This window comes from Lineus longissimus, chromosome 4 (genome assembly GCF_910592395.1).
Source record: "Lineus longissimus chromosome 4, tnLinLong1.2, whole genome shotgun sequence".
In the NCBI taxonomy this organism is placed as follows: Eukaryota; Metazoa; Nemertea; class Pilidiophora; order Heteronemertea; family Lineidae; genus Lineus; species Lineus longissimus.
Window position 1 is genome coordinate 3,381,842 of NC_088311.1, and position 17,609 is coordinate 3,399,450.

At 40.3% G+C, this 17,609-nt stretch overlaps 1 protein-coding gene across 2 annotated transcripts in view; it reads left to right on the forward strand.

The window, feature by feature from the left end:
- LOC135486432 (uncharacterized) overlaps nt 1-14,700 on the forward strand; it is a 103,195-nt gene extending 88,495 nt beyond the window's left edge. The window contains exons 3-7 of one of the 2 annotated variants that reach the window (XM_064769214.1): nt 5,501-5,893; nt 6,250-6,390; nt 7,875-7,970; nt 9,140-9,215; nt 9,527-14,700. In XM_064769214.1, the coding sequence (XP_064625284.1) occupies nt 5,501-5,893; nt 6,250-6,390; nt 7,875-7,970; nt 9,140-9,215; nt 9,527-10,367 (1,547 nt within the window). In that variant the 3' untranslated portion in view covers nt 10,368-14,700. The remainder of the gene's footprint in view (nt 1-5,500; nt 5,894-6,249; nt 6,391-7,874; nt 7,971-9,139; nt 9,216-9,526) is intronic. The other variant, XM_064769215.1, reaches the window with a different exon arrangement.
- The last annotated feature ends 2,909 nt before the right edge of the window (nt 14,701-17,609 follow it).

Sequence of the window (17,609 nt, forward strand, 5' to 3'; positions counted from 1 at the left end):
TGGTTACCAGATCTTAGATATTGTGGAAGGTGTGAAGGATGTGGTTATCTCACATCTTGACTGCTAAGTGTTTGACATCGCTACACCAATTGTACAACCACTGTCTGTTGTCTAGTCTTGGGTGGACACTGCCCTAATATGTTAAGAATATACTTTTAGTAACTACTCCGGGGACGATGGCATTGGCGAAGTCAAGAACAAGTCCTTCCCTTTGAGAGCATGTCATACTATATAGCTCCAGGCAAAACAATGGTCACCGCGTGGAGAACATTAGCAACATGAGCTATAAGGTTCTTTAGGCTAATACCTCTTGTGTGGAACTCAGAATTTCTAAGACGGAGTGCTACCCTTTGTTTGGAGAGAAAATGTTGCGGGTAATTTGAGAGTTTGATGTATCCATCCTTCAAAAACATGTTGTCATCAAACAAGCTTTTCCTTCATTGTACGATGTTGCCAACTATAAACCATGTTGGAAGTAGAGGCTTGATTGCCCATTAGATGCATTAGCTCACTGTAGTTAAAAGAGGTAACTAGGTTTCCACCGCAAGCCATCGCTCTTCTCTGTTTGGAAAGGAATCAATGATGGCTTCAAGGGTACTTCGAGTCTGTCTGCCCCTAAGACCAAGTCAATTGCGAACTGCTGTTACCTACCAACTCTTAATTGTCATGCTCTGGGGAAGACATTGCCAAGGATATTGAACGTGGAATATATCTAGGGCCATGGGGTGATGGTGTAGGCAGAATTTATTTTTACGACAATGTTCTCACTGTCTCTGTTTGGAAAGTTTACATATGTGACTTGCTCTGGCATACTGCCTACTTTAGCCAGAACGAGTCACAAATATAGGGCATGCAGATGAAAAATAGATCCAAAGTGTTCATTCCCGAGAAGTTTGACATGTTAAAAATATCCTCTGTTAAGATTTTAATGAAAATTGAATTATTTTGCTTGATTGATGACTAAAAGTTAAAGGGATTGTCTTTCATCTCTAATTGACAACTGGAACCAAAGATTTTTCCAAAGTTTTCTATTTAATTGAAATTGGATTAGTGGAGAAATTAAACTTAAGCTTGATAAAATAAATTTGTTTTGAGGAAAAACGTCATTTTAATATCCTTAAAATTCAGTTAACGAAAGTGTGTTACGGGAATAAGGATCAACTGAATTTAAAAAAAAGTTAGTTCCAGCAAGTTGGTCCTGTCGTGCACAATAGAATATGGCCTCTGGTCACCAAATGTCGCATTAGTATGCCGAGGGCACATCATCATGGGTAATTAATTTGTAACTTGATTAGTCTGGACCCCTGCCTGGCGTTGAAGCCACGGTCACACCCCAGCCCGTCACAGTCATGCTCCTCCTGTCTCAGTTTCATGTGATTACCTAACAGCATGAGACATTTGCCTGCAGTGTATCAAAGTGGTCCAATCTGTTCTCTCCGTAGGGATTTAATGCAGGCGCTGAAGGTTGAAGAAACTTGATAAAATCGTTGCTGTTTCTATCAAAATATACAGTTTTACAGCCCTATATGTAGTTTTCTTTACGAGTAGACCTACCCTATGGCAAATATCCCTGTAGAATATAAAAATTAATTTTGGTAGGCAGGTACCTTCAATATCAGTTGTATCTATAAATTCATGCAAATAACACTTTCGTCATCATCCATGTCAAATGAAGCATTATGCAAAGTGTGGCAGTTGTCATTTTGACTTGGAACAAGTAGGCTCATATTTACACTTGAAATGATGGTCAATAACAAAGTGACGTCGCTTTCAAATAAACGGAAAACTGGACAAGTGGAGAGGAAATTGACAAACAAGGAACATGGCTGCTGCTACTTTGTGCCAATACAAGTCATTGATCATGAGGTTGTAGGTTTAAATCCAGAATATTCAGTCATTCCTACCCTTTGACAATTCAAGTTGGAACATACCCCCATCCCAAAATATTGGAAATAATTAGGTCTTGATTGAGAACTATATCAGAACTAGAGGTACATTTTTCTCATTTATTCACTTTGCACCAGTTTCGCCTAAATGTACTAAGTGGCAAGTAATTGAGTTACTTGCCAATACAGCACCTTGGACATACTTAGCCGAGGGCAGTCGACAAAGGTAATTAATTCTAATGAATTTTCAGGTGCCACTTTTCGGCCTTGATCAGTGTCATAGTCGAATCTTGAGAAGTTCCGTCAAATTGCAGTTTCAGGTAGAAAGATCTAGTGCTGATTCAATTTGAGGCGAGATAATTGTTAGGTGGCGACATCAAAGGAGAGATACTTCAGGGTAGGGCTAGAAATGGAATGATGATTTTGACTGTTACCTGGCCAGAATTGTCGTTCATACAGTTCTCTCAGGCAATGAGGTGTGGAACCAAAGCCTGGCGATCATAGTGAAAGTCGTAGTCATGTCGTGTTGGAGTCAGTTTGGTGATCATGAGATTCGGGTTTTGTATCACTTCTGTGGTATGTTGTTCTTCTCTCAGTATTTACGTTCAAATGGCAGGTGATATAATGTTCCATTACGCTGTAAACTGCCAAAAATGTGAGCGAAGTAGGCGAAAAACTGGTCCTGCAAGGTTGCAATACTCTGGAATATTTTCAACTTTTGGAGAGCAAAAAACTCGTAGTTCTAAATCTCCATGTCTAGGGAAATCATTCCGATGGTTTTATGGTAAAGCTGGTGATAGCCGAACCACCAGCCTAAGCCATCAGGATAACACGAAACTCTGCAAAGCTTCTTTAGATGATTATTACCAAAACCTGCCAGTTCTCGCTGGCGGGAAAGCAAAGTATCAAATACTTAAAGGAGGATGAAAATGAATGTTTGCCAAATGAGAGCTATAATCTTCGACTTCTATTTCAATAGATTTACAAACCAAGCTTAGATGTAAATCTTGATGAAAAACCTTTGGTGTTTTGACTTGACAGTGACCTTTTGACTAGACACATTGGTGTTATAAGCTGCGAGCTGAAAGTTGTGTTGCGAGGTCAAGCTTTTACTGATGTCATTCTGTCATGGTGGTATTGCAATGCAAATGGATAACAAATGATGTCCCTGGTCATGTCTGTCACATTTTCCACCAGCCTTCCAAATCAGTGCCAGTTCCTATAAGTTCAAAGGTTAATTGCTGCATTTGGTAGCAACATCGGCTATACTACTATATTCAAGTCACAGTTAAAGTAATGTTCAACTTGCGGTATCTATGACTAATCCGAAGTACGTAGGTTGTGGCCTGATTACCATATCGAAATCACTATTCCACGCCTGGGCAACATCATTAAGAAAATATTACCACAACCAATCAAATCATCTTGCATGTCTAACCTCTTCTCTGAACTCTGAATTCCGCTCTCGCATTCTGGCCATGTTGGTCTTGGAGGCAAACCACATTGTCGTCTGGCGGAAAACCGTCTGTTCATCCAGCGTGATGTCAAGTTGGTGAAGTATGCTGTGGTACAAGGATTGGGAAACTAATTGCCTCATTATTCCAGTTGGTGGTGTTTTTGATGGTGGACATAAGGGTGTGAGGGGCGGAGGGCCCAGGAGGTGGAGTGGTTGGAGGATGATGGGTGGAGCTGGGATGGGTACTTAGTCGGTTGTTTGGCCCTGGTAGAGATTTGAAGGTAGACATAAGAATGTGAGGACTGGAGGGCCCAGTAACTTGGAATTGCAGCATATTATGTGCCAACCTTGGCGGTAAGTGAATTACTAAACTGCCTTGGGTATTGGTGCAATATTTATCATGCCTCACAGCAAGATCTGTTCACAGTAATTGATTTCCTCCGAATGAATTTCCCATTATTGAGAACATTATTTTATTTTATTCCGAAAAATAAAGTTATTGAAATGACAAATTAATAGGTGTGTAATTTCAGCCATCGGAGATGCTTCTTTGCTGGAAAAACAATAATCTATTAGCAGAAGTAATTGTCTGTTTCTATTCTATTCTGCTTTGGCTGTCTTTCAGCTTCTCAGCGATGAATTGTAAATTTTATTAAGGCAAGTTGATTTCTGAAGTATGATTGAAGAATTTCATCGCAACGTGTGATATTCACAACATCAACACCATGTTGATGTTAACCATACCATGACATTGTCCATACGATTACTGATCTCTCCTCCAGAATCTAGAGCATTTGGGCCAGCAGTAACACATTTATCATGAAAAATCTCCAAGATTTTCCAATGAATTCCAACGAAGTTTTTTTTGCTGTTGATTGGACTCACGTTAAGGTTTTGATTTCAATCATGTGCACTCACAACACAAACTACACACGTTGCAAGTATCGGATTCTACGCAAACCGTCCCAGTAAGATGATGGATGAGTGGTACCTGGGCGTATTCCTTTCAAAAAACCTTTGGATATTTTTGAACCGAGTGACTCATGTGGTCTTCTTATGGCTATCACAACTAGGCCTATGCAATACGGAGTGCGGTGTAAGGATGACGTATGCTAGGCAGCCCAATTATGGCAGGAAATATGCAGAAAACTAGGTTGGAAATTTGGGATGGGGCATGCTAGAATCTCTTTTAATACAAGATCCAAGATGGTCACCACAGCGGCCATCTTTAACTGATCTTCCATTGATCGAGATGGCCACCATGTACAGTACAACCAAGTTCAAACGAGAAATGGTTGCTTTGCAGGAGGGCATTTTACAGGAAGATCATATAAACAAGAACAAAGTAATCGCCTCACAGAGAAAGTATATACATGTAAATCCGAAAAATCATGTACTTCCTTCTATGCTCCCACTGTGTAGCAACCACTTCTCTTGCTCAAGGTTAGCAATCATTAGCACCAAGATAATTGTTTTCTGCTGGTAATTTGATTCCCAATCTCTGATGTGTTGCCCAAAGGTGAGAGCATTAGCCGTTTTTTTCTGCGATCGATTACTTAAATGGCGAGGCTGTTATGCTGCATTGCTGTATGATGGGAAAAAATGAGCATTTCTGAGGTGTTCGTCATTGTAGATGCTACAATAGCTTGAGGGGTCGGTGTTGTCCTTTGAAGCCTGCATACACACAGGAATCAAAGGGAATATAGAAAAAATCTATCACATGCCGATTAGAAAGTGGTATACAGGGTGTCCCACAGAGCATGCAAATGGATTTGTACCAATTCATCAGTTTCACAATGGTGAATGTTGTATCGTCACACCAGGTGACATTTGTAATGACTATTTTCTCTACTTGCAGAATACCTATCATTGACAACTGTGCTTTACATCATTCGCTATCATCTCCACTGCATTGCATCTTTCAGTGAGCCAAGCAGGACATGTATAATCCATCTGCATCCCTGATCCAAAAAAGAAGAAAGTCCCTTTAATTTGAGATGCTTACGTTCTGGTTCTTCCTGGGTTATCTGTTCTAACCATTCCTTTACCGTTGTATCTTTCAGTGAGCCAGATAGCAACCACATGTAATGAGATGCTTACGTTCTGGTTCTTCCTAAGTTATCTGTTCTGACCATTCGTTTACCGTTGTATCTTTCAGTGAGCCAGATAGCCACCACATGTAATGACAGCCACCCTATTGCCCTAACACAGCGGACCAGCTTCATCCAATCTCCTAACTTTCCAAACAAATACCCGCAAGACCATGACTGCAAGTGGCAGATCAACTTAGAAAAAGGCTACCGCGTTAACTTCACGATATTTGACTTTGAGTTAGACGGACGCCGTAGCATGCGGTGCTTTGACTTTTTGACAATTAACGATAATTCTGAGCAGGCCGAGGCAAGAAATGCTCAGGGAAAGACAATATTTTTAGATTGCGGAGTGATTCTTGGTCGCCAGATTTCAAGTACTCAAGGTGCTAGTCAAGTTAATGTCCATTTTTCGTCCCATGCCGGGACTAACAATCGGGGATTTCTCATGCAGTATACTGGTAAGTTGTCCTGGACTATAGTTTAACTATTGATATTGAGAAATTTTCCTTACTTAAGTTTCTCTTGGAATTTCATTAACCTACCGCAAAAGAGTCTTCATATCCTGTCCGACAGTTTTCCCAACTTCTGGCTTCTATTCTCAGCAGACGTACTGCTGCCATCTACTTTTATCTTCATAAACTCAAAACTAGAGTTACAGTATTAATGAAAAAGTAGTTTTGACTTTTCGGAAGATGGCACTTGCTTTGGTAGTTATAATGAAAACACCATGCCTACTATATGAGGGCTGAATTAGGAAGCTGAACGAACCTTTGTACCCATTGATCGTATTGATTGAAAGAACTATTAATTTCAGTGTACGAGACAGACCACCTATTGTTTGAGGAGATCCCAGCCATCCGACCGGCGACCACAACGTCTGGTATGACCGCAGTTGACGTGTTTCCAAATGACCAAATCCATGAGAACGATACTAAAATATCTTATATGCCCGCAGGTTTGTAATGTTCGGAGAATTGGTGAAATAAAAAATTGATTTAAGAAAATGTTATAAGCAGTGGCCCCTGATAGATGTGACGTTTTTTTCAGTCTATAGGCAATAGTTGCTGTTCCCCTGTGAAGTAGCAGTGAATGTGTGATTGTTTATGAAGTCTTGTACATTTATATCAAGTAATGTACATTTACTTGTATCTTATGTTCACTCCTTTATTTGTTTATTTGGTGAAAATCATATAAGCAGAGATCACCGTTGCCTTTGATTGAAAAATGAAAGAAATATCATGATGAAGTAACAACTTAGCAATACTTTATTCTGTGCTTTTATACAACTTCCTATGCCATAAGATCTTTACTCGAGATAGTTTAGTCTGCCAAATTCAACTTTGCTATCATTTGCTAAGTCTCACAAATTACAATCTTTAGACCAGGCTTTACAATCTGCTTGAAATTCTTCGCCAACTGTTTAGAATAGCTTAAAGGAGGAGTGTCACAAGACGATGCTGGGTCGGCACTGATGATTATTACCGAGTTAATGTAAGCGGTGCTGCTGATATGCATCTGAAAATGTGCACAAATAGTTTAAAGAACACATTTTATGATACATGTACATCTCGAACAGCCCTCTTTACAATTTCATTCGTATCAGGCTGGCAGTTTCTTGAGAAAATCTTCCTTTATATGTTTTGATTGAACAAAATTATGGGTTGACTATGGTTCTTCGGCTTCAGTTCTGTACAGTTTTCACAAGTTTCCTCCAACAGTCCATAATATCACTTAGTTGGTCTAAAAGTTCTCACTCATCAGCAAAAATTAACGGTATCCGTTAAACTGAGCAGCCTAATGCCACAATGTTGATTCCTCACACGTGAATGTCGTGGCCAACTGCATAGAGAGTCCCAATAACTTGAACTACTTCTGAATAATTAATTGCCATCATCTCAAGTTTGAAACCAGAACAGCAAATACATATGTTTCTCGTGTTTTCTGTTGCATTTGAAATCTGGTTGTTCCATCTTGTTGCATGCAGATGTTGCATCCTCTGTGGCTATAGTTTTATCCAGTGCGATAACGTGTAATTATGTTAATTGGTTTCTAAGATAACCAAGTTAAGATGCGACAACAGTGCTGTGCTAAGCGCAGTACGTTTCAAAAGAAACCTTGGTTCACTTTACAGTATAAAGGAAAACATATAACAATCAAAAGGTTTTAAAATAGTTATTAAATCTTGTACATAAACTGTATTGTATCATGTCTCGTAATCTTCTGCTAGTACTGGGTGTAAAACAATGTCCTGAACTTCACAAAATTCAAAACGTCTTGTGAAAAAGACTTAATTGTCTTTCTTCAATAAGTCGAATTGAAAAGAAGTTGGACATTCTTATCCACCCAGTGCTGTACCTTTACTTGGCGTTTAGTCAACCCTGGCTTTCTCCCCACTTTGCCTGTCTATGTCGTTTACGTTGCTCGCATGTTTCTGCTTAGGTAAATCTGATGTGACCACCACACACTCCCCGACCCCCCTCGGAGACACGATGTCCAACGACCACACCCAAGAGATGCTAAGCCCCATGTTTATAGGTAATATATGGCATGTCATAAAGAATTTGGATGATTGAAGATATGGACAACAGATGGCAACACTGGGTCTTTTGCCGTCGAAAACCAGTAGTTTTACCTCATGGCCAGAATTTTCTGGGATGAAAATAGCAGTTATATCCTCCACCTTTGAAATAATGGTGTCATCTGTTGCCATATTCCTGCAGCATCAGTCTGAGTGATGAGTTTATAGTATTTTCTGTTCTGTTAATCAAATGATTCTAGGCGCAGTGCTCAACATATACAATGTTTCTTCTGACCACTCCAGTATGACTGCCTCCATCTAGTTAGCCTGTCCTCACATCTAACTTAACATCTCGACTATGCTTGCCTAACCTAAGTGTTACACTAACTTTGATATGTCAAGAATGTTTGTTAGGTCTCATAGCAATAATTTTCAGAGATATTTTGATTTAAGCTATTTCATTCTTGTGTAAAATCCTGGAACAGTGGAATCCAGCTATTTCAACCAATCATCATCCACTTGTTTTTTAGCCACCCATGTTATTTCTTGACTGCAACTAGAATTCCTCTTCATTCATTTTCGATGTTCCCCTCATGTAGCATGTAGCATGATCAGTGTTTTTCCAGATATTATGATATCTGCAATAGGACTCCGTAGTTTTATCACGTTTGTGGCATTTTGTGAAAAAAAATTCTCATTTCCTTAGATCCTTATAGTGCCCTCTGTTGGGTGACATCAATCAATGTTCTCAAGGAAATTTAGCTGCATAAAACAAGGAACAGGAAATTGCCTTCAACATGTTTAAAATGTAATATGTATCGTGAAACTGGCTCGAGGATGATATTGTAAACCCATGGTGAAGATGTCTCATTGTATTGTGTAAAGTAAAGTACAAGTCAGCAGTAATATTTCTTGTTGTCTTTTGTACATTACACACGTATGGTGGGTCTTCGTTCCAGACTGCAAATTTTAGGAAAGAATCTCATCTGAAATAAATGCCAGGCAGTTGCACAAAAGTTGGATTGGCTTTGAAAATTTTTCAGAATTTTCAACTTATGGATTTTCAACTTCACTAATGTGACCACCCCGGTAACGTGACCATTCAACCTCGGTCCCATGAGTGGTCGTGTTACCGGGGTTCCACTGTAGTTCATATTCAGACTTTACTAATTGCGTGTATTTTCAGGGATAATTGTTGGCGTTCTCTCAGCTATTATTGTGCTCCTACTCATTGCTGTGATAGTGCTGCTGTTGTACCGAAAGTAAGTAATGATGATCCACGTTTTTGGAAAGTATTGTATTCATAGGATGCATGACTCCTGACCTGTCCTTGAATCTGTTCTTTCCATCGAGGTTTGCTCTATGATCGCTGGGCTGAATACTACCCCCTATACTGCTACCCATTTCATAAGTGCTGGTTAAATCTAACCAAAGTCAACATGACCTAACTAGATTGGTCCTGGGTTTTCAAATGCGTACTTCAGGAATCAATTTTTGTTGTTTCATATGTTTTGCATTGCCTTCTCACATCACTCGTAACAAAACATAAGTTCATTCGTTCTTTGTCCTTCAGGTATGGTTCCAAGTCCTCCAAACCTCGCGCTGTCGATGCTCACGAAAAAGATACTCATGAAACTCTACTACGTAATGGTGCCCAGCCGCCAAATTTCATCCAAGACGATGACTCAAAAGGTCGGCGGGTCGTCATGGAAATACAAGGGAGTCGAATAGCATCATTACATCTCGGTCCAACGAAAAATGGGGCGACAACACTTCCTCAGGAGGACACTAAAACATTAATGGCAAATCCTTACAAGGAGTCCTACCCTGGGGAAACGTGTAATAATGCGACGATGTGCTTCACTATGCCAGCAGCGTCACACTATAAAGACACTGGTACCAGTTCGACAGGTCGATACAAGGATCCACCGCGTATTCAGAACTATTATGATGATGGATACAAGGCACCACGCCGCTCCGTGCCACACCGCCATAGCGGACATGGATACCAGGAGGAAAATGAGTATGCGACGATAGACGAGGGAGCTTACGCGGTCAGTGACATTACGAGACAGGTTCCGCCTGACCCACTAGCTCGACTCATGTACAAAGTACCCATACCAGTGGCGCCACCAGCCCCAGCACCACAAAACACAACAAATCTTAACAGAAAAAGCGGAACTGTGCATTATTTTGAGTATGACCAAGGATTCTCGAGTCGTGATGACTTGGACGTTGGGCCACCTGCTGACTCCAGTGATGACCCTGCGTGTTATTCTTACGCTGACAATACTCACCCAGCTCATTCAAACATGTTCTCGACATTCCAGGCCCGCAGACACCAGGGGGAGCCGCCTGAAGAATTCTTAATGGAAAGTGACTTATATCGGCATAATACTCATTATAAAACATGACAGGAATTCTAAAATCTAGTTCACCTTAAGTTAAGTTGGAAAGTACTTTACATTTACATACGTGCTTGTATGAAATGTAGAGCTTTTTTTGGCTTGCTTGTTGCGAAACAGTTTCTAAGTAAAAAGACTCAAATAACTGGTTGTTGGCTTCCACTTTTTGTCTGGGATGTCACTCACCTGAGATATAACACTTGAATGCATAACCAGGTAGTGAGTTTGTCTGAGCGCCAGTCAACTAAACCTCGGGGTTGTACCTCAAGTAAGGGATGTCAGTTGACTGAGGGTAAGACTGCAACCTGGTTTAATAAGTTATTTCATTTTAAGAAGGCTGACAGCTTATGTACACAAAGTAGAGTAAATGTACGCAAGCTGTGGTTCTGGTTAGGTCGGAAATTACTGTATAGTGTGGTCGTTTATATTTTTGTGAAATATTTATAAAGTTATGAGCTGTAGTGTGTACACCATGTGACTTCAAGGAACATGATGCCAATTAATTGATCTATCTAATTAGCGACAATTACATAATTGGTCATAAGCAGGATAATTAACCAGAGACATGATAGAAAGATACATTTTAGGCCAAGAGAAAGATGATGTTTCTTGTCCAGTGAATCGTTCGAAATTGATGTGCTAATCTCAATTCAAACAAATACCTGGGTATTTTATCATGTGGCTTCGAGTATGTATGCTGGTACGGAATTTTAACTTATCACATTCTACAAAATAAATTATTGGAAGGGGATCACAATAGGTCTTTAAAAAGTATTCTCCAGATAACAGAGATACATGTAGTCAAGTATTCAAATGAATAATTGATGTAGTCTATTGGATTAAAAGTGATTAACAGAATATAGCGGCAACATTGGTCAACCAATTTCTGCTGATTCTTTAGTTTTTGCGTATCTCTTCAAAAATGATTTCACCAGACATAAGTTTGTGATGGCATCTGTTTTAGTCGCAGTGATGTTTAGACCCCTAGTAATTGACGCATTATGTGTAGTCAGTGCATACAAATGTTTAAAAGGAGATTTCTATTTTATACATTTTGTACATAGATGATGTCAGTGTCACCCTGGTATTGTACAATGTGGGCTGGGTCTCTATACTCATACCTTAGTCGTTTTTTATACAATAGGTTTTTGTTTAAGATCAACCGAAAAAATGACTGTATGCTTTTCTGAGTGATAGCAGTGTATAGACATGCTACGAGTTCTCCTATCATGCTCGCTCATATTTGGCTCCGTAATGGGTGCATAATTTGGCCTATCAACATGATCAACTTACCTATTGCATAATTCATGCTCTCTTGTTCAATTCAATAGCTAATTTTACAACTCCTTCCATTTAGCTTGAACTAAGGTGATCAGCTCATGTAATAGCCGCGTCAAATAAAAGATGCCTTTGATAGTGTGTTCTACTGATATTTGGATATCAGATCTTTCCAACTACAAGCGCCATACATTGCATTATTAAGCCATATACGCTTACAATGCTTAGTTGACCTTAGATTGCCAATTTTCACATTAGTCTTTTGAATTTCCATCGCCTGAACCATCATCCAAAAGGTTTACTTTCTTCTGGCTGTATAGATCGAAACACAACATTAATTTTGATAATACTTTTATGGTCTTCTGTGTCAAATCCTGTGTTCTGTGTCATTTCATTCTCTTAAAAGCCTGCTCCGTTCATTCAAAAATGAGAAAATTGAACAAGATTTTAAAAAGTTCCAATAGCATTCCGCGATAATGACGTCACTTCAGCTGCTGCCCTCTATTTCCCCATCGCTGAATTACAGGCAATGTCGGACAAACATGCGGTTTCTTAATGGATTCAGGCTTTCTAACTGGGGCAGTTAGATTCAATCTGGCACATGTCCGAGTGTTGGAAATACTACATAATTGTTCTGAATATTTCTCTCTCTGACTCTATGGTATCATTCATGCTAAAAACAATGCAGGGTCAAAGATAATTGACTTTGAAATAAGCTCAAATGCGTAGAAATCGACTGTCACGTGACTAAAACGTCATCAGTATCTTCTTCAAATGACCTTGTGAGCTATAAATAGTAACGTCGCGGAATGCTATTGTGTACATTATAGTACTGAATACAAATTTGGACAATGCCATCTGTAGCCTGATGCACAAATGCTACAACAAGTGATAAAACTTCAGCCAGAACAAATATTTGATGTCTTGCCCCCCCCCCTTGCATAATATGTTGTGGACAATCTTCGAATCTGTCTGTGATTGTGTAGAGTAAAGATTATAAACTAAAGTCACAGTCATCAACAATGTGAAATCTGTAGTTTATGTTGTAAAATCTGGCTCATTATTTGTGTTAGAATATGAATCTTCTATACTGGGTGTCCCAGAAATGATGCTTGTGAAGTTAGTTTGGGTAATGATTAAGCTTGGCATACTACGGATGTGTCCAGCAGACAGCATTGCCCTGCTGGTAACTTCACCTTGGTAACTTCATTTGAGTGTTATTTCTTGGACAGCCAGTGACAGTCAAAATATCTGATCACCATGAGGAACTGAAGTTCTCCTTCTTGTATAGATTTTGTGAGATATTTTTGTAATTTAAAATGTTGTTTTTATTAAAATTATTAGAACAATGCAAGAGGTGTGCATCAAATTCTCAGTATCTCCGAGGCAGTCAAAGTTCTGTGAACTGCTGGTGCTGCTCTCTTTCAGCAAGTAGATGAACTGACTGTTCAAATTTATGGTAATTTTGGCTAAAGGGTTACCTGAATTGTAACCTATAAGCTTATTGAAGTGTAAGTAACCTTTTATCTGAATTCACATGACTAAAATGTATCTTTTAGCTAAATCAAGTGACTAAAAAGTGACCTTTTAACAGAATTCAAAACGTATCTTTTTATATTGTTTTTATTTGAGTAATTGTTTATTGTTTGAGCATCAAAATCAAAATGTTTTGTTAAAATAATGAACATCTAAAACTTTCTTCCAAGGAGGTACCATATTTTCCTCTAAAATGCAAATATATTCCATAGTCACACCGGTGTGACGGGGATAGTAGTCCTAGGGCTAATAGTCCGTGTAACAATAGCCCGCATTGCTAAATGTTTTGGTTAGGGTTAGCGGTACAATAGATCATGCTGCTTAATTGGTCAAATACAATGCTACCGGACTATGACTCCAGGGAGACTATATCCGCTGTCACACCGGCAGAGCCGATCTAAAGTTGACATCTTGCTTTTTGTCTATTCATTAAAGGAGGTGTGGCAAGCACGTTTGTAGTTCACAGAGGTCCTGAGGCTTGCAGAGAGGGAGCTGAAGGTATACACTCGAAAGGTTGCACAAACTGTTGATACATATATGAACAGCCATTCAGAACTTGCTTTTCCTTTCATAGCCTCTGCATGTACCTCTGAAAAAATCCATGCCATCTATCTCACACCTCCTCTAATATTGTAGACGGACAACAGTTGCTAGACTATGTATGCTGTACTGCTGCGTTGTGACAGTTGCCAGGGGTTATATCAATACTACACAGCAAATAAATCAGAATTTGTAATCTTCCAAAGAAGAGCTGCGAAAATAATTACAACCAACGCACTGCTTAATGAGGGAAATCTGATGATATATTCACATGTTTCTTTCTGAAATGTGGTAGGGAAAATTGGTGTATTAAAGGTAATTTGGAACATTTTTCATTATTTCATTGATATTGTGAATTTTAGGCAGAAGTATACTCAAAGTTTCATGAGAAGTATTTAATTTCACTGGGAAGGCTTCTGAAGCTTCCCTAGATTGCACAAAGCACTGAATTTATTCATAAATGCACACGTTGGTTATAAATATTTAAAACTTCTGTGACATGTTTTTAGTCATTGTTGCCTGTGTCAAGGAGTTTCCCACTCCATTGTTTTTGTGGCAAAATATGATGAAAAATGGGGGTGAGCGGATGCATTTACAATTTCTGTGTATGCATTTAAGACTGCTTCAACTGATCACTGACAAAGATCAATTGATCACTGACAATTGACAACTTATTTTAGTTAAAAATCGCTTTCTCGAATAATGGTATTCTATGAGTAATTCCATTGCTACAGCCAGCCCAGTAACTTGTAAGGTGATGTAAGGCAAGTTGCTGCCACCCCAATGTGAGACATGTGGGGCGTATCATATTGCCATCTTGCATAGTGTGGGGTTGATTTCGACGGCCGCCACAATAATATGTATGTATATTTTGGAGAAAATTATGGTGTAAATTATCTTGACATGACTGTCTGGGTTATATGTTCTGATTCATCACTTGATTGTGAGTAAAATTGAAAAGTTGTAAAAATAAAAGTGTCTTTTGTGATTCTGTGCCTTCTACTTCTTTTGGGAGCCACAACCATCATTTGCAGGGAGTACATCATACCAGGGCCGTATTTAGAGGGGGGGCAGGGGGGGCAGCTGCCCCCCCTGTGCAATAAATGTTGAAAAATATTTTTTCAGACAGTAATAAAAAGACAAACTAATCTTAGCCATAGCTTTACCAGCATGATAGCAGCAAATGGATAGCAGATGTTATCAACTCAGGTGCAACCCTTATAATCTGACCAGTCCAGTGCCCTGACCCTAGTCTTCATAAAAGTGCCAAGTGGTCCATTTTTAGAGTAAAAATACTATTGATTCACACTTCCAAATGCCAGGAAAATGCCATTTCAGACCTTTTATTTTCAAATTTTTCTGGGGGAGAGCCCCCAGACCCCCCCTTTCGGATGCGCCTGCGGCGCATGCAGATCGCCTTCGGCGATCTATCCCACTGCCCCCCCTGGACAAAAAAGTTAAATACGGCCCTGCATACTGAACGTCCAGTGGTAATGCCTCCATAGCCTCCACCGACTTGTCTTGGCGCTGTGCAATTTCAATACATTGAGGATCAAGATGGGGGTTGAGTTGTGTTATTTTGGCTCAATTACAATGCACCAACAAGGCATGGCTACCATCAGGCCTAAAACCCTTCCAACTGCTAAAAGGGATGCGGCCTGGCCTGGTCTAGTGTACAGTCCCTGTCCACCCATATAGTTCTTGATATGCAGCGAGATAGTAGAAGCACCTATTGATCAACCCTTAATCTGGCTGACCTGAGACCTTCAGATTGCCAACGTTTCACAACGGACACCCCTTTTCGTACCCCAGGAGAGTATCCGCCGAAGAGATTACTATCCCCTTCGGTTCCTTCTTCTCCCTGACGATGGCGATGGTGACGTTTTAACGTTGAAGGCATGAGCGCACAGATAACCAACTGGAAGAGGTGTCTTTGCCCGGGAAGCCGAGGCTTATAATTATATGTACTTGTAAGTGCAATCGACGATCATCTTGGCTAACTGATTAGCTTCGGCTACTACCGGCCAGTACGCAGATATAAAAGGCTCACACCCTTGGGGTTGAATCAAAATCTGGGGAATGACTTCTTCTGCTGAAGGAATCAACTCTCCCTATTTCGACCAGACTCTTGGTGAGGTGGTTTCCAAAAGGCTTTAACCTAGCCTTGTTCTGTCTACAAATGACTAGTCGTTAGATGTTAGGCTAATGGCACGCACACATTGGTACGTGAAAATATTTTATAGATGATGGTGATGGTGTGTTTGTGTAGGTGAGTGTGGGAGGGGGGTGGGTGTCGGGTGAGTATGTGACTCACAGACACGACTTGGCCGGTCAATTTGACAACGAGAATTGGAGTTGGCATTCCTTTTTTTATTTCATCAAATAATTCAATTAAAGGCACACTCTGTAGTGAAAGGAACACACACATTTCTAAAAACATCGAAAAAATATATAGAAATCACATGGTTTAGAGCATAAGACTGCTGAGTGTATGTATATATCCATGAGTCTATGTTGCGTTAGATAAATGTGACCCGTTCAAGCCAAACCAGTCGCATGTCGCACATAAGATGAGCCTAGACGACACCAGGAGATAATAGAAGAAATTGATGTCGTCAGATTTCACAAAATGCAGACAATAGTGAATGAACAAACAGTCCATCTCAACCTGCCAAGCTCAGAGCGACATGCGACTGGTTTTGCTGGAACGGGTCACAAATGTCGGTGTACGATGCCGAGGAGCTGTACGAAAGCTTGCCATTTAAAGCGTACCGGGTACAAGAATACATGGGCTATGTAACTGAACTGTGTATGTATGAAAATCTATTTCCCTGTACCAGTAATTCAGGATGACCTTGTTTTCATGAGAAGTAGCATTTGGCAGAGCAAGTCGTCCCAATGTGTAGCACACTGCATGTCCCAGTGTAAATAGTAAATAGGTTTTATGTCCGTTCAGAGATTTATAGCTGTAGAGGACTACAAGTTAGATTATGATCTAACAACAGAATCTTTGGTTAATCAAGCAACTCATGATCAGTTAAAAAGAGAAATTAGCTTTCATTTCAGGTGTCAACCTTTGCAGTTAAGATCGGAGACCACGATTAAAAAGCTCGGGAGTCGTCGCATAGCGCCAACAACAGCAAGTACATGTATCTGCGTTTCTTTTATCAACATACGGTACGCTTCCCTTCTGAACATCCAGAGGAATTCCCTCTGTCAGTCTGTGACTTACTCCGCTGATACGCCCAAGGAGGAGTCCAATCAGGGTCAAGATGCACCACCTCATGTATCCGCGTTTATTATTTCGACATAAGCAGCATCACCTCCTTGATCATCTCACAGTATCTCCTCGCATTTTCATCAGTTGTCTTGTGAGTGTAGTAACCACAGCTGAACATGAATTTACCGTTGACGGTCACACAGCCGGGCACAAAGAGGGCGTCATTGATGGAATGATCTGCGGTCGCCCAGTGCGTTCCTTCAAAAGTCACAGCATTCTCACCACTATCCGCCGGCGGTCTGATTTCAAAAGCACCCCTGTTCGTCGTGTAATAGGTGTAGTACGTGAACTCGGAATTTGCAAGGTGGTGTAATGTCCCCTCAATATCATCTGTGAAGTCAAAGGCAATCAGCCTTGCTTCAGCCATATGGAGGTTGGCTGCAAATGCGTTGTGGACGCCGTGATGGCACTGCTTGGCAAGAGACCAGAATTTGTCAGGGTCTCTGTTCGCCGAGACCGGGACGTCCTTGTTCATAGGGATGAATGAGGTCATACAGAGGACCTGTTCCGCCGGGATGGGTGGGTTTGCAAAACGGCGAATGTTCGCCATGAATGAGGTCTTCAGTTGGACCCTGTCGTCCATGAGACCGCATTTCTCCCCAAGTAGCGCCACAGTG